A 23,288-nucleotide genomic window follows, 5' to 3' on the forward strand; every position below is an offset into this window, starting at 1 on the left:
CTCGGCTTATCTCGGACCTCCGCTCCCCTTAGAACTGGAAGCTTAAGACACATAGCACCCATATTAATAACGATACAGTGGCTGTTTAGGACCTTACGACCGAGTATCACATTGTACGCAAATGAAATATCTATTATCGCAAACTCTACATACAACTCTCACCTATGTTTCTCATTGACCAATACCAGGAGAAGATTGATGGTACCCAGAACTGCCACGGTCTTATCTCCTAATTCTACTAAAAGATAGAAAACTCTGACAAGACTATTTTTGTCTAAGCGTAACTTGTTAAAAATATTTAAGATGAGAATATTAACAGAACTACTTGTATCTACAAGTACCAGCCTTACCTCATACCTTTTTGAGAGGATCTTAATGACCAGCGGGTCGTTTTTAAAGAATCCAATCGCTTTGTTAGCAGGACCGAACCTTACCTCTTACTTGGTCTATAGTTCTTGATGGACAGACAAGACATCCTCTACCATGCGCTTATATTTTCCTTTGTCCTTATTAGGTCCTCCCGTAATGACATGTACGATTTCAACCATTTTGAGAGATTAGAGAAGGATGATCCCTTTTTTAGAAGGAAAAGGAACAAGAGACCGGTTTTAATCGAAATGAACAAATAGAATTTAATGGTTTTCCAACAACGAAATTAAATGGTATTGCTGAGATTAGATGGATGACGTGGCCAGAATGAAACTGTGCTGCGGTTGGCTAGATCCTGCAAGTTCTTGATGGACAGACAAGACATCCTCTACCATGCGCTTATACTTTCCTTTGTCCTTATTAGGTCCTCCCGTAATGACATGTACGATTTTAGCCATTTTGAGAGATTAGAAAGGGACGATCCCTTTTTTACAAGGAAAAGGAACAAGAGACCGGTTTTAATCGAAATGAACAAATAGAATTTAATGGTTTTCCAACAACGAAATTAAATGGTATTGCTGAGATTAGATGGATGACGTGGCCAGAATGAAACTGTGCTGCGGTTGGCTAGAACCTGCAATAAAGAAAATGTGAGGTGATAGTGGGTGCCTACGGCAGCCACTCCGATACTTAAGTTAGTATCAACGTGTATAGAAAATGCAAGGAATTGCTTAGATGTTTAGTGTTAAAGAATATTATACCTTTACCTCTGTGATTATTCTTATTTTTTATACTGTAAGAAGGTGAAGATAAATATGACATTTTTGGATAACCCAGTAGTAACGCAGCTGATTGCTTGATAAGGGACATTGCCGACTAATAGGTTGGTAATCCCGTGATTACAAATATAATGGAAATACTCTAGACTGTGCTCATTAACTCTAACTTTGTGCCGAGACTCGCCCTGTTGAGAAAAAGGCGAGTTTTTAATAATGATTTAGGTGTTTGAGGTGTTTGAATCTTCCTTTCTTAGGATGGACCGCTTTTTCTACATATTTAGTTCTTACCATATGATCCTATCTTGTAATGATAACTTACGGCTTAACTTTAACAGTTTTCATGTATCAGCACTAACTATAATCGTTTAACATTTACAAATAAAATGTCATAAAACTATATATTTATATATATTTGCATTGTATATTTATTTTTTAAAATTAAATTTTTTTTATTATTTAATTTTTTATAGTATATACATATTTACTACATTGTACAATTAATTCATTTATCATTAATTAGTTAGTAATATTTTTTTATATGGGACCGATGAATATTTTAGTAATAAATTCAAAAGGTGCTTAAAATTTTTCATATAGTAAAATTAATTTTAAAAAATTAGAAATATATAATATAATATTTAGACAACAATTAGTTTTTATTTTAAAACTATTATTAAAAATAAATAATATAATATTTTAGAGACTAATATATTTTTACCTTTAAAATTTCATTATTAGTAAGAGATAATATAACATATAAAAATATATTAATATCTGTCTCAAAAATTAATAATTAAAAGTAAATTATAGGCCAATAATTATTTATCACGAAAAATTTATTATTAAAAATAAATATAATAACTTTTAAGAATAAATAAAATTTTGATTTAAATAATAATTATTAATAACAAATTTATTATTTATCTTAAAATATAAATCTTTTAGAAAGCTATTCTGTAGTAATGTTCATTGATTTCATCTCTTCATCACGGAGAAGTTTTATCTATCTATATTTTGTGGACCAAAGTGAAGTTTATATGTCTACATTATAAGCATACATATAAAAATTCGTATGATCACAAACAATTGATATCTTCTCGATGTACTAAAAAAACATAGCCGTTGAGCATTGTTTTCTTTTTTTGAAAAAAAAAAAAAAGAAATTTCAAGCTACATGATGACCACTTATGCAGAGAAACAACTAAAAATAATATTTTCAGTACTGAGACTAGTGCTAGCGATAATTAACTCATTCTCCAGCCTAAAAGGTGGTGGCCGGACGTTTCCCTCCTCAACAACAATCCTCTTTCTCGACGGATCTTCTGACTTCTTTCCAGCAGCTGCAGCTGTCCTTTTCTCACTTCTTCGCCGCATAACATACTCCTCGGGAATAAATACATCCATATTCTTTGCCCCCAAGTGTGATACAATTCAGCTAAAGAAAAAGAAAACAAGCAAAGAAGAAGTTGAGGAGACGTTGCAAAGTGTTGAAGAATTAACGTTTGAGCCCAAAAGCAGAAGCAAGAAGGGGGTGATATTTATAAAGAGATATATATACCATGGGCGAGAGTGCCCATGTTTTTTCTTCAAACAAGCAGCAACAAACTTTCTAGTTGTATTGAGGAAATTATAAAACATGTGTGAACTGTGTAAGAGAAGTGGTTTTCGAAAAGTGTTTTTGACTCTAGCATGGCGTGTAAGATAGTGAGGGAGAAAGGGAGAAGGTTTAGCCATGTGATCATTACAAGGCAGCTTCCTTTGTCGGAGAAGAGACATCTGTGCATTAGACAGACTACTGAATACTGATCAAAGCGTGTACTCTTTGTCTATTGTCTTGTTTTATTTTATTATATCATTTTCGTTGCTGCGATTTGTCTGCTAATGGAAATCTTGATTCTTTTTCTTGGGTTTCTGAAAGATAAATTTTGGTTCGTCTTCTTGGATTCCATTCATTTGTTCACTCATTCATCTTTAACCTTATATAGTATTGTGTCACAAAATTTAGTTTAATAAAAACTAAATTAAATATTTATGTATAATAACTGGAAAAATAAAACCATTCCTTTAAAAGTTTTACATAGCTGGAGTTCCAATTCAGTGATTCCATTACATGGTATGATCTCAACTGACGTGCATCATTGTGTTCGACGTGGGTGCATCACCACCATTTTGATCCCTTGCCTTATGTTTTAGATTGGTGGAAAATAATTATAAAAAAGAATTGATGGAAAATAAAAAGAAAAAGTAAATAATGTGGAAAATATAAGTAACAACCTTTTTCTTTTTCTTATTCCGAAAGAGAAGAAGGTACACTGAGGAAAGTAGATAACCAATTGAAGAAGGAAAATAATCAATTACATGGAAAGAAAGTATTAATTACAAGCTTACGTGGGTTTCAATCAATACTCATGATGAATTCATTACATGTAATTATGCAATGAACTATTTGTATTAATTATGTCCTAATATTTAATAAGTATCTTCCATTTAGAATCAAATAATTGGTAAAATTTTAACTTAATTTATTTTTATACAAATTTTAATATAATTAATAATTAATATGTAAATTGTAATTAGTCAAGAAAGCTATCGCTGAATTCAAGATGGTACTGTGAAGTAAGAATTTTGAAAACGGTGGCGCATTATCCCTCGCTAAATAAAAAATTGCAACACCAGGTGTTGCAACAAGGGCATTTGCTAGGACATATTTCACCAACTAGAGGATTACGGCAAGGCTACCCTCGTAGCCCTTACTTGTTTATTCTTTGTGTAGAGATTTTGTCTCTTCTAATTGAGGCATGAGTTATTTCAAGAGAGTTGCATAGTTGTTAGGTGAAATGGGGAGCTCCTATTATTTCTCATGTGTTCTTTGGAGATGATAGTGTGCTTTTTTCAAGGCAACAACAGATGAGGCAAGTACAGTTAAAACAGTTCATGAATACGAACTCGCTTCAGGGACAACTGTCAATTACTCAAAGTCTATGATTTATTTTAGTCCAAATACTACAGCAGCAGCTAGGGAGTCCATTTGCTTCACCCTTCAAGTAACAAAACATGAAAACCTTGGCTCTTACTTGGGACTTCCAACAGCTATAGGCCGTAATAAGAAAGATGTGTTTGGATTTTTTTAAAGATGAGGTTTGGAAGCGTATGAATTCCTGGAAGAACAAACTTCTATCGAAAGCAGGAAAGGAGATTTTATCAAGACGGTCCTACAAGCAATCCCCAACTATGTCATGTTCTTATTTTTGCTACCAAAAAGTACATGATCAGTCCAAATTTATACCATTTTATTAAGTTGTTATTAATGTTAATTTACACTTTTTCTGTCTAATTTTGTGATTTTGATTTTATTTTGCAGAAAATGTTATAAAAGGGTAATTTAGTAAAAATATTCTTAAAACTGCCTAAAAATGGATAAAGAAGAACAAGTTTGTTGCCCAAGTCAAGTTGCAGCTGAAGTGAAGATAAATAAGGAAAGTGCTAAATAAGGAAAGTACATTCAGCAGAGTAATTTGAAATTCCAATTTCAAATCTTCAAGAAATCTTTCACTTATTCAAGAAGGTAAATCTCAAGAAGATAAATCTCAAGAAGATGCACATTTAAAATTCAGAATTCAAAATTCAGCTTGTTTAGGAAGCCAAATCTGAAGAAGACATACTTGCCCCCCAAGTAATCAAGATTCAAAATTTAAAATTCAAAAGAAGGCTCCACCTCATCAAGGAGACCTAGGGCAACACTTTCAACTATAAAAAGACACATAAGGAGCCTCCCCATAATTTTTCTACTCTCCCTTGGATACACATACAGGATTGCAAGCGGCCACATCTCTTATTCATCTCTTTCTTTATTTTTGGTCCTTTTTCTCTAGTTGAAGATTAGGAGAAACTTTAGTTGTTTTACAGATTGGGAGATCTGAACATACATTATTTATCTTTTGTTATTCAATATTTATGCAATTTCATGCTTAATTCTATCGTTGCTTTGTGATTTAGATCAATAGGGCCAATTGATTCTTGATTGCAAGGTAATAATTTGTTAGTTTGGATAGTTTTAAATCCGTAATTGCTTGGATTATTCAAACATAAGTAACTCTTAGTGTAAAAACTAAGGAAATTGCATGATCTAGCAATATCACCATGCGTTTGGGTAGCTAGAATTAGGTCTCTCTATTTTTTAATGCAATTGACAGTTGTTAGATGCCAAAGGCTAAAAGACGTTCCTTGGCAACTTGTTGATTAGAGATTAGTTAGAAGACGTTCTCTAATTGATTTATGCTTAAGGAGGGATATGGTGGTGAGAAGCATCTTCCATTTCCATAACTAATTTATTGAATCAAACAAAAGAACCTAAGTATCAATGATTAATCCCAACAACTGAAGTGAATCCAATTCTTCAACTAGAACTTTTCTCATATATAAATTCCTTTACTTTAATTATTTGCTTTATTTTATTGCTTTCAGTATTAGTTTAATTCAATCAATCTCAAAACCCTCATTTTTTATTTAACTTTCAGTTTATTTACTTTCAGTTTGTTTGCTTGGTTTTGATAAGGAAAATAGGTACGCATCAATTCTCTGTTGATTCGATCATTTTGCCACTATATGCAGTTGTAAAATTGTTGATAATCAAAAAGGTTATTTTTGACCGGTTTTGACAACCGCACGGTTAGTACATTTGATAAGCTAGAGAAAATTTTTGCAGATTCCTAGTGGAGTAGAAATGAGAGGTTCAACAAAGTTACATTGGATGGTGTGGTCACATCTTTGCAAGTATAAGTCCCATGGAGGATTAATTTTAAGCAAATTAGAGAGTTCAACGTATCTATGTTAGGACGTATTGGGTGGAGATTAATTAAGCAACCAACTTCTTTGATGGCTAAAGTACTGAAGGCGAGATATTTCGCAAATTCTTCATTCATGGAAGCTCAGCTTGGATCAAATCCGACCTATGTGTGGCGCAGTATCCTTGAAAGTCAGAAACTGCTACGGAATGGTCTCTGTTGGAAGACTGAGTCAGGTTCAAATATCTCCATTTGGTGTGATCCTTGGCTACATGATCATCAAAATCCGTATGTAACCACTGAATTCGATCCAGCTAAGGGGGTTTTCATGGTTAGTGATCTCATTTGCCAAGGTACATGGAATAGAAATTTGGTGGAATCGGTTTTCAATAACAGAGATGCAAACTTAATTCTAGCAATTTATCAGTTTAAGGAGTGATGACTCTAATTATTGTCTGTTTGATAAGGAAAGTATATACCCTGTCCGTTCGACATATAAGTGTTTAGTCTCTCAAGAACCGATGGTTGCCACACAGGATAGAAGTGGCATGTGGAAGCGGTTATGGTCTCTGCCTCTGCCCCCACATATCAAAAATTTTGTGTGGCGAGCTACTAACAATATTCTGCCTACAAGAGATCTCTTGCGCCAACGATATGAATTAATGCTAGCCCTGCTGTTGGTATTTGTTGGGCAATCTGGAACTCAAGAAACTCTGTGATTTGGGATAACAAGTACAAGAGTCCGTTGAATTCCTGGTTAACTGCAAGACGCACACTAGATGAATGGCGAAAAGCTCAAGGGACCAGGACCCAGATAAACCGAACAGGGTTGGCGCGATCATGGCACAAACCAGCAGCCAGCTGAGTTAAAGTGAACGTGGACGCTGCAACAGATGTACATGGCACGTCTACTGGTTTATCTCTCGTAGTCAGAGATGAGTTTGGTGTATTATTGGCAGCACGTAATTTTTGTATACCAGGTAACTTCACACCCAGAATAGCCGAAGCAATTGCTGTTAAAGAAGCGTTGAGTTGGCTTCATGATAAAGAATGGAGCAGAATAATTATTGAAAGTGACTGCCTAGAGTTAATTAATGCTTTGAATGATGATGAACCAGATTTCACTTCTTTTGATATTGTTATTACAGAGATTAAGCATATGGAAAGTTTGTTATAGAATGATGGTTGTTGATCAGCTGTTTCGCGCTTAGCTAATGAAGGAACATATTTATTTGCTCAAGCTACTAGAAATTTTGATTCCATTGGGAAATGGTTTTTGCAACCACCCAACTTTGTAAGGTCTGTTTTATTGCAGAGATTAATACAATTTGCTGGCTCCGCCTCTAAATATACATGAGTACGATCTAAATTAGTTCATATACAACAAAAGTTCAAAAACCATCAAAAGAAAACCGAAGGCTATACAAATTTTTATTTCCCAACCATGCAATGATGAACGTTAGAGATTAATTTTAGAATGTCCTAAGAGTACCATAATTAAATTGACTAATTAAAACTCAAAGTTTAATCATCATCGTCATCATCATTATTTGGAAGAATTAGAGTTATGGTTTCCATGGGTGAAACTGCTGGTTCTATGTGATCAAAGATTCAAAAAGAATCCATAGAGCCAGTCCGTTCACGCATGGATACACACTGCTATTGCCTGTAGATTTTTGTCCCTTGAGAAGCCCACATCTTGTTTTGTCCATACTCAACTTCTGTTTCTAACTACCACCAACCAAGACTTTCTGCAGAAGCTTACGTCTGTTTTCTTTCTTTCTTCTCCCTCGTTCCCCTGTTTTTTCATTGGCTTCTAGCTTCTTTGCTTGTTTTTGTAGCATCTTGTTAGGAACTTCCCTATTGTTGTTCTTGTTATACTATTTTTTGGGTTGTCGTGGCTAAGTTTAAAGATTGTATTATGGAGGAAGAGAAACACAAGAGAGCTGAATCTGAGGAATCTGAAGCTTCGTCTGTGTCTGCACCAGCTCCAGATCAGATGACACCTGTTCAAGAGGGAACAGAAACAGTATCTCAAGTTTCAGAAAGTATGTTTTTCTCTCTCTCTGCTGATTGGTTCCTGGGAGATTCACAGAGAAACCAAAAAGGATATATATATATATATATATATATATATATATTTATTTATTTATTTTGTATAGAATTCTGTTTTTGGAGAATGAAAATTACAACTGCAGGAAATATTCTACTTTTAGTTGTAGTCGACAGGATGCTTCCTGAATTCGTGGATTTATTGTCCTAATTAATGGGAATTTGAGATTCCAAATTTTTATCAGGTAAAGCATAAAATTTATGATCTAGACTGGCTTTATTTTTCTATGTTGTATTTTACTATGATCAAAAACTTTTTTGACAACTAAAGAAATTAGAAATTCAAGCAAGCTAATTAGAAAATTTTCAGTTTACAACTACAAAATTCCCAAATACATGTACTGCATTATTCATCTGATTGATAGTATATTAAGAATCTCAAAATAAACTCCTTATCTAATGGGGCAGAGATTGAAGATCCTAGCAGGGAGATGACTTCAACTGACAGAGGTATGTGCAAAGTACTAGGCTGAACTTACCATGCTTAAATCCTGAAATTTGTTTTAGCAAAACATGACATGTTGTCTCAGATGCTGAGCTTGAAAAGGTTGAATCTGAGAAAAGATATGCCTTAATTAAAGAGATGGGAAGAAAATGAGACGGCTAAAGTAGAGCACAAGTAAGATGTACACTTTAAATTCCATCTCTATGATAAGCTTCAGTTCTTGAATAACAGCAACTTGAAGCATTCTGGTATTGTCAATCAGAACTCACAAAAAGCTATCTGCTGTTGCATCAAAGAAGACCACCAAGACAGCACACGTCGAAACAAAAATAAAGAAGTACGAGGTAACAGATTCTATTGGCTTTCTTGACCATGAATTGCTTAATGCATCAGGATCTTTTTCTTCTAAAAACTTGATGCAACGAAGCATAAATTGTTTGATTCTTTTGATGCTGCTCAAGGAATAATAGTCTGGTGAAAGATGTGTGAATGATCTTGTATATGGACAGGAAAAAATGGAAAAGAAGAAGGCCAAATATGTTGAGAAAAACAAGAATAAAATAGCAGAAAACCACAAGGCAGCAGAAGAGAAGAAAGCAATAATTGAAGCAAAACGAGGTGAAAATTTTCTCAAGGTAGAGGAAACTGCAGCAATATACCGTTCACTTGGGTATATGCCAAGGAAGTGTCTCGGATGCTTTAGCAGCTAAGATGTGTTGAAAAAACTGTAAAGAAAAAAGAAGGGTTTCAGAACTGAGTACGCCTCATTCTTTAGCTCGTTTTGCTGGTGTGTTCTGCAAACTAAAGATCATAGGTGTACCCGCATGACATTACCTAGGTCATGGGAACAAACCTTAAATATTTGTTTTGGTTTTCAGTTCCTGGAAATTGACAGGCTTTAGGAAGAAACTGAGGTGACTCATTCTGCTAGAAGGCATAACTCAGCCTGAAAAAATGGCTGCTCGTACGAGATATCAGAGCTACATGAACCCAATGATTAAATGGAATAAAGAAGGATTAGAACTATAAACAAAATGCAAGGGCAACATACTAATAGATCAGCATAGCACAACCAAAGAATTATAACTAAGAATGTAGCTCTATTTCCCCAGTTCATCATCACCTCAGACCACTCTCCACCACTTAAATAAATCTCAAAAATCCTGAATCCAATTCTTTACTAAGTGCGAAGATGCGCTTGCTTCCCAGAATAGCAACAGCAAAGCCCCTGATGATTCCCCCAGAAGCAACGGTCTCCTTGTTGTTTTATAAGGATACATAGGCTTATTGTTGTTTACTCCCAAAGACAATGTCAGTCGCTTCACGTGCTCTAAATCCATTCACATATGGCAGCTCCATTCGAAGTCCCGAAAAGGAATGCAGCAGATTCCTGCTTCCCCATTTTCATCCATTAGAAAATTTTAAAACTTAATTACAATTCTTCATTATCTCTAATCAGGAGGAACCAAATCACATATTTAAGAAAAACTTGTTTTTTTTTAGTTGTTTTTAACAAAAAAAACCCTATTTTAGAAACATGTATTGTTCTCAAATTCTCATCTTTAGCTCTTCATATGTTAAGCTTAAAACTTTTTATCAATCTCTAATTGGTTAAGATTATAGATCAACAAGATCAGGATTAGAATGAACTTTCTAGTTTTCTAATGAAAGCATAATAACATTGACAAACTCCTAATAAAATTGGTATGCATGTAATTTGCAATTACACAAAAACTGAATGACATTAAAGAGGGAGGTTATTCTGAACGCATGAAAGCATGTAGCATTACCTTAAACCAGTATCACCAAACTGTTTAGAATGTGAATCCTCTTCAAACTAAGGGTCAAAGGATGCACATAAATTTCTTGGTTCTCTATGGGCATCAACCATTCAAGATTCAACACTTGGAATTTCTGTCAAACTTGAGACGTTATTGGATGTAAATCCAAAGCCCACAAATATTCTGCTTATGCAAGGTACTGAATAGGAGTTAGATTCATGACTCATCATCTAGCATGTAAACTTGTAGTTTTTGAATCAAGAATTTCAACTGTGATTGCTCAACATAGTCTGACAAGAATTGTTGATGCATAAGTAACAGTAATTATCTGCCATAAACTAAGTTCAATACAAACTCATTAAGATGTACAACCAGATGATTATTGTTCCTTCTCATAATGCATCACGAGCAGCTATTCGGCATGTAATGGCATCTGCAAGAGTGGATAACCCAGCTTCCACACCAGAAATTTTGTAGTGCTGAAAATTTTCAATAATTGATTATCAATAGCTAGAAGCAATATCAAGATATAAAAGAATATAACGTGATTTCAGTATTTGACTATCAATAGCTAGAAGCAATATCAAGACATAAGAAAAATACACAAGTGATACTGTGTCACCTAAGACCACTGCACAAAACAAACCTTTTGTATTTGAGCTTGGTTTGCTCTTCCTTCCAATTCCTCCAAATCGATTTCTTTTCCATTGATGAGTTTCTCCACAACTTTCATCTAATAGAGTAACATAACATTATTGCAACCAGAATGACCAACATCTTTGAATTACTAACAAGAGACACAGAATGATGCGACATTTGTAGAAAAACCTCACCTCATCTAAAGAAGCATTGAAACGAGCCACTAGGATGTATGTAGAGGTTTCAGAGATTCCACATCTTTTCAGAGATTCTGTTATCTAGCCAAAGAAATAAAATAATAAAAAATAAAGCTTAAACAATTGATTTTAAACAATACACAAAATTAAGGCACCGATTAACATTTATAAGGCAGTTAAAGGTGGTTACATGTTTGGATCCTGAGTAATTATATACAAGTTCAGAATGAAGCGTCCTTGTTGTCAATGAATCCCGAGACTTTGATATAAGTGTCTTGTGTGCTGCAGCTAGAACAGGGAACACATCTGGGATCTATCATGGTAATAAATAGAACCATGTTAGCGTGAATTTACCAATGTTTAATCCACAAGGCGGATCTAATGTCGAAAAGGAAAAATAAATGAGGTCCACTAAAGTCCATGTGTAGGCAAGCATACAAGTGAGGCATTGAGTAGAGCAACTTCAGGTTCCAGTGTTCCAGCCTGCATAGAATCCAGAAGTTCCCTGCATAATGGCAAAGCATCTTAGGCGTTTAAGAGCACACAAGAGGTTCTTTATTCCTTAATAATTTCTTCCTGGGGAACTTTACAGCATGTTGGCAGCTTTTAAACGCTAACTAGTGAAACACACTTGAATATACATATACCTTAAGCAAAGCTTTAAATCTTGTTCCATAAGAATTTCTCATTTCCTAAATCTAATGTAAGTTGCATATTGCATAAAAATACCAGATTTTTCTGGGAAACAAAAAGGAGAAGGGAGAAAAAGCTGCTATGAAGATTACACTCAGTTGCTACAGGGTATTGAGGATGAAAATGGAATTTGCCAAAATGGATTCACTGAAGATGAAAGTAACTGTTATGCACATTCAAAGTTGGGAGCTTTAGTTGTTAAGATTGAAGAAAGGCTAAAATTTGGCATCCAAGAGTCAACAGGCAACATGTGAACAATGCCTTACACTAGTAAATGGTTCAGCCTAATTACCAAGTAAGAATATGTATTGTGCATTGCAAAGTGTCAAATTAAAGAAAAACCCATGTTAAACTCCAATGAATATGTTCACATTTGAACTAAACTAAGTTCAAGTCATGACTCGCCAGCTTCTTTGCATAACTTCCCAGCTACTTTAGACAAAAAAGCTCAGATAAGAAGGATTCAACATTCAAGCCTCCAAGCACCAATGCACTAAAAAAACCTCTAGAAATCATAGCTTTTCCGTTACACCCAATATAATTGAGTTCCTACGGAAATTAAAAACTGTCTACATTAAGCTATATTTACCATTCTACCTCACCATGTCAAAGGAGACTCAAGAATTCTCGTCTTAACTAGCAAAAATTCTCAATTTAAAACCATGAATTCTTCCCATTAAGGATTCAGACAACTAAAATAATCGTACAACAACCGGAGACAGAGAACAGTGCAATAATATCCACATTTGGAAGAAGAAATGAAGATATTATGGAAACTAAAGTAGACAGGGAGTTACTTGGAATTGGTGACATCTGCGAATAGAGCGAGAGAAAGGTTGTTTCCACTGATATCGAAAACCTTCATGGTTGGCTCGGGTTCGCAATTAGCGCCGTCTGCTCTTGGAGGAGGGGTTTATGGGGGCCGTTTAAGGAAATAACCACTGGCTAGGAGATTGCGAGGGTAGGTTTACAAGAAATGATCTCCTGCGACATTGATTATGTGCAATTGGTCAATCAGTCCTCACACTATTGACTTTCGATTTCTAAAGAGAGGTGTAAATGGGCTATCTGAATTGGAAAGTTGTAACCTTATTTATATTAATAATATTTAAATTCGTTTCAAATTTATTAAAAAATTAATTTATATTAAAATATTTAAATTTATTTTAAATTTCATTAAAAATTAATTTAAATTATCTAAATTTATTTCAAATTCAATTATTATTATCTAAATAAAATTTAAATTAATTTAATTTTACATATTTTAATTAATAATTTATATAAAAAATATTTTTTATTAATAATTTTCATTTAAAAAATTAATATTTTTAAAAAAATTTTAAAATTTAATTTTTAAATAAAAATATATAAAAAATTATAAATATTATTATAAAATATATTTTTATATTTAATTATTTATACAAATGAATTCGAATAATATGGAGACACTCTTCCAATAATCCAAAATATAATTGTAGCTATCAACCACTTAAATATAAATATTATTTATTAAATATTAAATGATATATTTTTAATAAATTATATTTTAATTTTTATATTTTTAAAATAGAATATTTAAACTATTTAATTATTATTCTATTTAAATGGATAGTTCAAAAAACTGTGACAGGTGAAATTTACCAAAAGAAGTTTTCTTCTCACAATAACCTTCATATACTCTATAGCCTACTTAAAAGGAAGAATTTTACATCTGAAAATATAATTTCTCGTTTTTTCTTTCTCATTTCCTTCTTTAAAGAATACTAGCAGAAAGTGAAATATCAACTTTATATATAATATATTATTATTTTATAATAAAATTATATTCTATATCAAATAATATTATTATTTATTATATAAATTATTCTATTATATATATATATATATATATATATATATATTATAATTTATAAAAAAAATTAACATTATAATGATTTATACACATTAATACTATATTTTAATTTAAAATTTTAATTACATTTAAAATCATTATTAATTATTTTTAACCCATCATATGTAAAAATTGTATTTGAACTACAAAGCTGGAAATCTTTTTTCTAACATTAATTTTGTACAAAACTTAACTTTTTTAAATACAAAATTATTCTGAGGTTTTGAAAAAATTTATAATTTAGTCTCTTTTTTTTAAAGAATAAATAATTTAGTTCATAATTTTTATTTTATTAATAAAATAATAATTGATAAAGTGAACTTAAATTAAAAGAATTAAATTATTATAAATTATTAAAATTAACTAATTTATTATAAAAAATAGTCTCAAAAGACTATATCTTTTATTTATTAATAAAATAAAATGTTAGAGATTAAATTATTTTTTATTAAAATGGTAAGAATTAATTTTTAAATTTTTTAAATTTTAAAAACTATATCATAAAATTATTTTTTTAATTGGTTGCTTTTATTTATTTCCAATTAAGTAGAGAATAATGCCAATAAAAATTTAAGTTATATTTCTTATTTTAGTTTATAATCAACAAAATGCAATCAACAATTTTTTCTTCAATTTTTATAGAAAATGGATTTTGTAGCTAATACTATTTTACAACTTACTATTCAGGTTTACTTGTGGCTGTGTCTAATTTATAAAAAAAAAAAAAAAATTATTTATTTGTGAAAAATAATTTCGTATATTTATGTGGAGATAACAAATTAAACAATCTTTTATAAATTAATAAAAATAATTCAGTTTTAAATTGATCCAATTTTTGAGGTCTATCCTTGATGATCAGGAATTTAATCCAGTCCTTGTAGTTATTATGAACCCTATTCTTACAACACTATTTTTAATCTTGTGCCTTAAGTAATTGCAAATACGGCAAATTTTCCTAACCACAACTATATATAGTGATCTTTATAAGCTGCCAATGAAAATCAGAAAATTAAGGACAACAACGAATTATTGCAAGTTCAAATCTATCTCAACATTCTAAGACAGATTTGAACTTTCTTTGTTGTTGAAACAATCCCCTTTAAAAGCCTGTCTAGTTTATTTAACATTCAAAAAAAAAAAAGAAAAAAGAAAAAAAGATGTTCACTGGAACCACAGAGAAATGCAAGGCTTGCGATCAGACTGTTCATTTCTTTGAAACAGTGAAAGCTGATGGAGTTCCTTATCATAAGAAATGCTTCAAGTGCAGTCACTGCAATGGACTTCTTGTGGTAATCTTTTATACCCTTTTTTTATAATTTTCCTTTTATTGTAATGGAATTGTATATTCATAAAAAAAAAATCCTCAATGAATTCTGAAACCCTAGTGTCTCGACAACTGTGTTGCAGATGAGCAGCTATTCCTCAGTTGATGGAGCCTTGTACTGCAAACCTCACTTTGACCAACTCTTCAGGGTGACTGGCAGTTTTTCCATGAAATTATCATCATGTAATTACACTCCTCCTTTCTTTAACATATATATATGAGAAATTATCTGGTTCAGCGTAGATGCAACACTATGAACGTGGATCCTATGTGATACGTCCATGTGAACCGGTTACATGCAAGTTTTTTCCATATATATAGTTTGTCTTTTCAGTTTTTTTTTCCTTTAATTTGCAAATAATTAAGTTCCTTCAATCATGGCTACTCAGCTGGAGAGAAGAAAGGACTGGTAAGCAGATTCTTTCATAAATATGCTTTTTCATTGTTATAGAAATGTCCATAACATTCCTTATAATTGATGCGTAGTTTCTCTCCTCTCTCTGCAGGCAAGGGCTCCCAGCAGACTTTCCTCCATGTTCCGTGGCACCCAAGACAAGTGTGCAAGCTGCGACAAAACTGCTTACCCTTTGGAGAAGGTCTATTAATTCTCTATGTGCATGGTGTTAAACATGAGAACAAGTAGACAAGAAACATCAAAAGCTGTAAGAACTTATAATTATTTTTGATTTGAACAGGTGACTGTGGAGGGAGCATCCTATCATAAGACATGCTTCAGGTGCTCTCATGGTGGTTGCTATCTCACTCCCTCATCCTATGCTGCTCTTGACGGCATCCTTTACTGTAAGCCCCATTTTGCTCAGTTGTTTAAGGAGAAAGGCTGCTACAATCATCTCACAAAGTCTGCCTCAACAAAGAGAAGTGAAGCAATTGCACCAGAAGCAGAGGAATCCAAAGTTACAGCTGCGGTATCTGAACCAAATCCTGAAGTCGAAACAGAAGGCAGCTCCGAGGCAACTCCCGTAAAAGATCAATGATATAATCCACAAGCATGTGCATGATTAGTCTTCACTTGTTTGGCCTTTTTTTCTTTTTTCACCGACTAAACAGGCTTGTAGCTTGTTTCATTTTCCATGAACATTTTTGTTTGAATGGGTTCCAAATGGTAGGGTTGTTGGTCCAAAGATATAGAGGATTTGCCTGTACCATTTATTTTCAGGATCAATTGTGTGATTTGCATTATGATTTTGCATTGTTGAATAGTAGATGATGAGCTTTAACTCTTTCTGCTATTTTCTTTTATTTGTTTGATTACATTTTACGTCTATGCTCCTACCCACTAATTAAATAAATAACTATTAAGAATAAAATAATAATTTCCCTTTTTAATTTTTTTTTTATAAAAAAAAATAAAACAAATCATTTCCTTTTTTTTACTATCAAAATTACGTGTTTATTATTTTTAAACATATTTTAAATTTGAACTTCCAATTTATTTTTTTATTTTAATATACATAAATTTTACTCATCCTTCTTATATATACTTACTATAATTTTTTACATTAAATAAAAAATTCTTATTTGATTTATTTTTTTTTAACTGGAAATTTTGGAAATTTAGGATTAGGAAAATAAAATATGAAATCTCTCAGATTTATTCAGATGCACTTATCACCAAACTAAATTTGTAAGTGCAAAATTTTTATTTGATTTAACTTTATTATAGTTCAAATAGATATCATTAATTATATAGTACCTACAAATAAAATATAAAACTAATGTATAAAGTTTGTAATAATTTTTTATTGTTAAAATAAAAAAATTATATTTAACTTCTTCATATATTATAATTGATCGAATTGTTATTTTTTAAAAGCTGAAAATTAATAAATTATATATGATGTAAGAACAAATTTTTAATATATGACATTAAACATTTTCTTGAAATTATTTTAACAATTATTAATGATTTCGGTTCAATTAATTTTTGAATAAACTTAACAGTCTACTCATTATAAACTTTTTTGTAAAAAATTAATTATTATAAGTTAAATATTAATAATAATATTTATTTAAAATTAATTTTAAATTTTTATAATAAAATTATACACGTTTTGTCCCATAATTTTTATTTATTTTATTTTTTATATATATTAAAAAATATAATTTTTTATTAATTTTTTAATTATATCTATTTTAAATATATTAAATTTTATTAAATATTTAGAGTTGTTTTGAAAAATTTTTTGAAAATAAAATAAAATTAAATAGAATTATAATTATAATTATGTTATTATAGTCTAAAAAAGTTGAAAAAAATTATAAAATAAGAGAGAATATATTTTTAATTGTCTGCACATTATAAAGAAATTCCTCTAATAATAATAATAATAATATACATATAAAAACATACTTTTAAATTTTCTATAGATGGATACAATGAATTTCGTCTTTCAAAGTTTTAACTAATACTAAATAGATTAATATTATTTTTTAAGATTTTAAACATTTTTATTAATCCAATCAAAATAAAGAAAAATCATATAAAGTTTAAAAATTTATAAAAATTTAAAAAATAGAATGTATGGTGTATATATTAATTATAAAGGTAAGATAACAGTGGTGCTTTAATGATATTAATCATGTCCTCTATTTTTCATGGAAAAATCATGTTTGTTCGTTAATAACATGTAAATCATTAATAGCAATTTGAGTATAAAAGAAAGTTGAAATCAATATAAATAAAAATTGAGGAATAAATCATGGCAAATGATGTTATATTTATTTTTATTTAATTTAAATTTATATCGAAAATATTTTTTTAAATTTTTAAAATTATTTTAAATTTAAACTCAAAATATCTAATTCTCGCACTATTATTTAAAAATAAACAAAGTCACGCAACCATAGGATTGGTTGGCTACTTATTTGGTTTTCCAAGCATAATGCTCTAAAAGTCTAAAAGTATATTAATCTTTTAACTTATCCACATCAAGATTTGGAAAAAAGCTGCAATCTTTAGCCGCCTTCATCTTTAATTCGAAAGCGTACACTTGGTATCATTTGCGACACGCCAACGCTCCTCTTGTATTACTATATATAGATCAGCTTAACAACTCACGTTACTCCACAACAATCCATCAACCATGAGCAACTTCAACAATTTTCTCATTTCTATCATCCTCCTCTCCACCCTTTTCTTTACCTCCACTTATGGAGCTACCTTCACCATCCGCAATGACTGCTCTTATCCCGTTTGGGCTGCAGCCTCTCCCGGTGGTGGCCGTCGTCTAAATCAAGGCCAGACATGGAACCTTAATGTGCCTGCTGGCACGTCCATGGCTCGTATCTGGGGCCGGACAAACTGCAACTTTGATGGCAGTGGAAGGGGTCGTTGCCAAACTGGGGATTGTGGAGGAGTTCTAAATTGCCAAGCATGGGGTCAACCTCCTAATACTCTAGCTGAATATGCACTAAACCAATATGGGAACTTGGATTTTTACGATATATCCCTCGTTGATGGATTTAATATCCCTATGGAGTTTAGTCCAACTTCTGGTGCAAGGGACAAGTGCCGTCCACTTTTCTGCACTGCCGATATTAATGGGCAATGCCCTAACCCGTTGAGGGCTCCTGGTGGGTGCAACAACCCCTGCACTGTGTTTAAGACCAATGAATATTGTTGTACTCAAGGGCAGGGAACCTGTGGCCCGACCGAATACTCAAGGTTTTTCAAGAGCAGGTGCCCTGATGCGTATAGTTACCCTCAGGATGATCCTTCAAGCACGTTTACATGCCCTGGTGGGACAAACTACAGGGTTGTGTTTTGCCCTAGAAGATCTCCTCACTTCCCCTTGGAGATGGTTGGAGAAAAAATTGTTGAGCAGTAAAGGCATAGATACGCATGATCTGATGCATTCCCATGGGAGGCTTTTAAAGCTTCTGAAAAATAATTAAGATGCATCTGTGAGTGTGAGTGAATATGTGTTGTAATATTAAGCTTGAAGAGACAAAGGAACAAAACAGACTTGTGTGTTTTGTTCTTAGGCCTTCTGCTACAGACATGTTATGAAAAATAAAAATATCTTTAAATAGACATGGACTTTGATTATGCAAAACATTATAATATTGATAAAAGTAAATTTATTCCGTATTCAAGTGTAGGCATTAAATCAATTTAAAATATCATAACAAATCTTATTTATAAAAATATATTAATTCGGTGTTTTATATATGTTGGTGTAAGTAATAATTTTTGTATTGACCAGTAAATCTAACCCATTCTATTCCAGGTATATACGCATAGAAAAACTTTATGCTTATATACATTGAATATGCTTTCAACTTTATGCCAAACCTTTACTGTTTTTGGTCTATATCAAACTTTGAAATCATAGTAGTATGTAATAAAGCCTTAAAAAAGAGAGAGAGAGACTGAAAGGATTAGTTGATGCAGCTTCTCTTCGTTTCATGTCCTACACTTGCTAAAGTAAAACACTTGGCTCATAATTGTTGAGAAATTATGTGATATGGATACGATCACTTACATTAAAGGATAAATTTTTTTTTTCTAATCTTTTAGCTAATAAAAAATTAACTGAAGGTCCATTCGTGCAATATTTTAAATAAATTTTCCCTAAAATTAAAATACAAATATTAAACTATTTAGTTTAAATATCAATGGACATAAATGTTAATTTTAAGCTTTCAGTTTTAAGATATGAATAATCCAGAGAGACTATTAAACTCCTGAGTTTTTAGAAAATTTATTATAGTACTATATTGTTATTTCAAAATTATTCAATTAAAATATTTTTATATTTTTTTAAAATTTAATTCTTTAAAATTTATTATAGTACTGAATTCGAAAGAATTTTTGAATTTGATCTTCATCATCCCTACTGTTGCTTTCGTGGACTGTTAACAAAACGCCCTGCATGGCTATGAAAATTGCATTTATCGAGTTCCACTTGCTTGTGAATCAAAGCGCACCGTTTTTGCTTTAGTTTTGCTCCTGTTCTCACCCTGACCCGTTTTGTTAATCGGCTAGCAGGAGATAACTTAAAACTCATTTCTTCCACTACAAGGAACTCATTTCTTATAGCATAAAGATACTCTCCGCTAAAAGTTTGTAAAGGAAATCAGTTAGTCAATTTTGTATCTTAACTAACCCGTTAGAATAGCTCTACATCTAACTAAATGCCAGCACACACTCTTTCAATTCTTGGACTGTGGCTAGCTCAGGTTTTCTTTTGTATATATGTACATCAACAGTAACGATTTAGATATACAAAAATGGATTGAGGTTGCACCTGTTTATGCACCTCCACCAACTAAATTCTTAATTTATTTTTATTTTGCTGGATTCTTCAATCCTTTTCATGGTATCAAAGCCTGGTTAAGGTTTATTTTCTAATCTCTGCATTCTATACCTTTGTTGTTTGAGATTAGCCAATAGATAACAATGATGACTCCTGAGGATTTAGCGAAGATCATCGCTGCTATAAACACAAAGAATAGCGAAAATGATCTGTATCATGTTAACAATTCTGACGCTCCTGGATTCAGTCTCGTGAACACTCCTTTGAGAGGGCCCAATTATCTCTCTTGGAGTTGGTCGGTTCAAATAGCTCTCAGAGCTAAGAAGAAATTGGGATTTATTAATGGAAAAATTAAAGCTCCGGCACTTGATTCAAATGATTATGAGAAGTGGTTAACGGCAGATAGCATGGTTGTATCATGGTTGCTAAATGCCATGTCTAAGGATATTTCTGACGCTTTTGTATTCTGCAAAAACGCAAAGATACTTTGGGACGAGTTAAAGCACAGTTATGGCGAGAGCAATGGGCCAATGATTTACCAGATAGAACGAGATATAGCTGGGTACAAGCAAGGTAGTAATTCTGTGATAGAATACTACACAAGTTTGAAGAAGAAGTGGGATGAGCTATTGTGTTTAGCTCCACTGCCTGTTTGTTGTGAAACTGGTACCGCAATTACAGTTTATGACAGCAATAGGAGATTGATGCAATTTTTGATGGGATTAGGAGATGAGTATGACAACGTGAAGAATCAAATTCTTTTGCAAGATCCTTTACCGTCAATTAATAAAGCATACTCCATGATCATGAGTGTGGAGAAACAAAGAGAAGTGCAAATTGATAGCACATCTTCCTTTGAGACTGCTGCAGTAATGCTCGCTAGAAGAAATTTTTCTAGAAACAGAAGCAACACGGGAACTGGAAATAACAGGGCTTCCTTTTCATCTCGAAAAGAGGACAAGAAGAAGCAATATTGTACCAATTGCAAAGGTGCAGGACACATAGTGGACGATTGCTTCAGTCTCCACGGATATCCAGATTGGTTCATTGAATTACAGAAGAAAAGAGGGGTGGACGTCATAAAGTATCTCAGAGCTAATAATGTTACTCGTGTTGCAACTGATGAGACACCGTTACAGCAGTCAGGACTGCAGCAGAAAGGAACTGATGGTCTCGATAAAGGGATGACAGATTTCTTGCAACAAGAATTTCAAAAATTCCTCAACTCCAGAAGTGGCAGTAATGATCAAGATGATGGAGATGTCAGACACGTGAATTTTGCAGGTACTTTACTCAATTCAGTTTTTACTAGTATTAATTTTAATTGCAAGGATAATTGGATAGTCGATTCGGGCGCAACTGATCATATCACACCCCACCTCAATTTTTATGATCAAGTTGTTAAATTACATCCACCAAAGACTATCCGACTGCCAGACAATTCAACCAGATTAGTAACACACATTGGAAATATTAAATTGAACTCCAGAGTTATTTTATACAATGTTCTATATGTTCCTTCGTTCAGTTGCAATTTATTGTCAGTCAGCTTGCTTGCTAGGACTTGTGGTTTATCTGCGCACTTATTCCCTGAATATTGTTTATTCCAGGATTTACAGACTAGAGAAGTATTGGCCAAAGGAACAGTGTTTGAAGATCTTTATTATTTGACAGCAGATTCATTTAATAAACAGAGCAATTGCAATTCTGTTAGCCATTATTCTGTGCATAATAACTATCTAGCTATGCTTTGGCATGCTAGATTAGGACATATTTCTTTTAAAAGGTTGAAACATATAGATGGAGTTGCTAAATGTGATTATGCTGAGTTAATGTGTCTTATTTGTCCTGTTGCTAAGCAAACAAGGCTGTCTTTTCCTACAAGTATGATTTCCAGTGAGAATATATTTGATCTTATTCATGTTGATTTATGGGGTCCGTATAAATTGAAGTCTATTACAAATGCGATCTACATGTTAACAATAGTTGATGATTATAGTCATTTTTGTTGGACTTATATGCTGAAAACTAAAGATCAGGTGTTGCTTGCATTGAAATCTTTTTTCCATTATGTGTTTACACATTTTGCTAAACGGATAAAGCACATTCGCACCGACAATGGTACTGAATTTGTTAATGCTGCATGTAGTACTTTCTTGCAAGACCAAGGCACTTTACATCAACGAACCTGTATTTACACTCCACAACAAAATGGAGTTGTAGAACGGAAACACCGAACTCTTTTAAACATCGCCCGCACACTACTTTTCCAATCCAAATTACCTGCCATTTTCTGGTCTGAATTATTGTTAGCCGCCACCCATATTACCAATCGGTTGCCTTCCGAAAACTTACAGTGGCAAACTCCTTATGAAAGGTTACATGGTAAACAGGTTGATTATACTTATTTTCGGACAATTGGTTGTCTCTGTTATGCTACCAACACCAAACCACACAAACACAAATTTGATCCCCGGGCTTTCCCATGTGTTTTATTGGGTTATGCTCAAAACCAAAAAGCTTATAAACTCTACTGTTTGACTACTAAAGTCATTATTGTTTCACGAGATGTTATGTTTCAAGAAACTCTTTTTCCTTTTCATTATACCAAACCAGAGGATGTTACAGCTTTTGTTTTACCCATTTGTCTATTTGATACCAATTATACGCCCCACCAACAGCAATCTTCTATTACTCCTGCTTCATCACCAAACACCGACCCACCACTTGAACCCGCACCGTTACCTGAAACTAATTCCGTGCCTTTGGGTCTTGATAATGATCTTCCTGACTGCTCTTCTTTTGATGCTGATAATACTGTGGGAACTGAAACTGATTTGGCTATGGGAACTGAAACTGATTTGGTTGTGGTACCTGCATCTCCACACCCGATTCGTCGAAGTACACGACTGAGGAAAACTCCTGCCTGGTTGACTGATTATATTACCAATAATACATCAGATTCCAACATTCATTTTTCCTCCTCTCATATGTT

The 23,288-nt window shown here is 32.5% G+C and overlaps 3 protein-coding genes across 3 annotated transcripts; 2 read left to right on the forward strand and 1 right to left on the reverse strand.

The window, feature by feature from the left end:
- Positions 1-10,501: 10,501 nt before the first annotated feature.
- LOC110618648 (EKC/KEOPS complex subunit Tprkb) lies at positions 10,502-12,774 on the reverse strand. The gene is made up of 6 exons (XM_021761832.2): positions 12,597-12,774; positions 11,545-11,611; positions 11,297-11,419; positions 11,104-11,187; positions 10,917-11,003; positions 10,502-10,749 (listed from the first exon to the last, which is right to left on the reverse strand). Exons 1-6 carry the CDS (start codon positions 12,662-12,664, stop codon positions 10,663-10,665), a joined length of 516 nt encoding a protein of 171 aa, XP_021617524.1. The 5' UTR covers positions 12,665-12,774; the 3' UTR covers positions 10,502-10,662.
- A 2,073-nt stretch (positions 12,775-14,847) lies between these two features.
- LOC110609208 (LIM domain-containing protein WLIM2b) lies at positions 14,848-16,009 on the forward strand. The gene is made up of 5 exons (XM_021748637.1): positions 14,848-14,979; positions 15,098-15,197; positions 15,404-15,423; positions 15,521-15,610; positions 15,710-16,009. Exons 1-5 carry the CDS (start codon positions 14,848-14,850, stop codon positions 16,007-16,009), a joined length of 642 nt encoding a protein of 213 aa, XP_021604329.1.
- A 2,078-nt stretch (positions 16,010-18,087) lies between these two features.
- On the forward strand, positions 18,088-19,066 carry LOC110618453 (osmotin-like protein OSM34). The gene has a single exon (XM_021761588.2). It carries the CDS (start codon positions 18,119-18,121, stop codon positions 18,860-18,862), a length of 744 nt encoding a protein of 247 aa, XP_021617280.1. The 5' UTR covers positions 18,088-18,118; the 3' UTR covers positions 18,863-19,066.
- The last annotated feature ends 4,222 nt before the right edge of the window (positions 19,067-23,288 follow it).

This window comes from Manihot esculenta, chromosome 1 (genome assembly GCF_001659605.2).
Source record: "Manihot esculenta cultivar AM560-2 chromosome 1, M.esculenta_v8, whole genome shotgun sequence".
Taxonomy (NCBI): Eukaryota; Viridiplantae; Streptophyta; class Magnoliopsida; order Malpighiales; family Euphorbiaceae; genus Manihot; species Manihot esculenta.

Excerpts from the sequence above, each read along its gene's own strand:
- LOC110618648 (XM_021761832.2), bottom strand. The coding sequence starts at position 12,664 with ATGAAGGTTTTCGATATCAGTGGAAACAACCTTTCTCTCGCTCTATTC. Across the intron at positions 11,420-11,544 it reads CTCTACTCAATGCCTCACTT|ATCCCAGATGTGTTCCCTGT; the intron begins GTATGCTTGCCT and ends TTACCATGATAG. Across the intron at positions 11,004-11,103 it reads TCAATGCTTCTTTAGATGAG|ATGAAAGTTGTGGAGAAACT; the intron begins GTGAGGTTTTTC and ends TTACTCTATTAG.
- LOC110609208 (XM_021748637.1), top strand. The coding sequence starts at position 14,848 with ATGTTCACTGGAACCACAGAGAAATGCAAGGCTTGCGATCAGACTGTT. Across the intron at positions 15,198-15,403 it reads TTCCATGAAATTATCATCAT|CTGGAGAGAAGAAAGGACTG; the intron begins GTAATTACACTC and ends ATGGCTACTCAG. Across the intron at positions 15,424-15,520 it reads CTGGAGAGAAGAAAGGACTG|GCAAGGGCTCCCAGCAGACT; the intron begins GTAAGCAGATTC and ends CTCTCTCTGCAG.
- LOC110618453 (XM_021761588.2), top strand. The coding sequence starts at position 18,119 with ATGAGCAACTTCAACAATTTTCTCATTTCTATCATCCTCCTCTCCACC.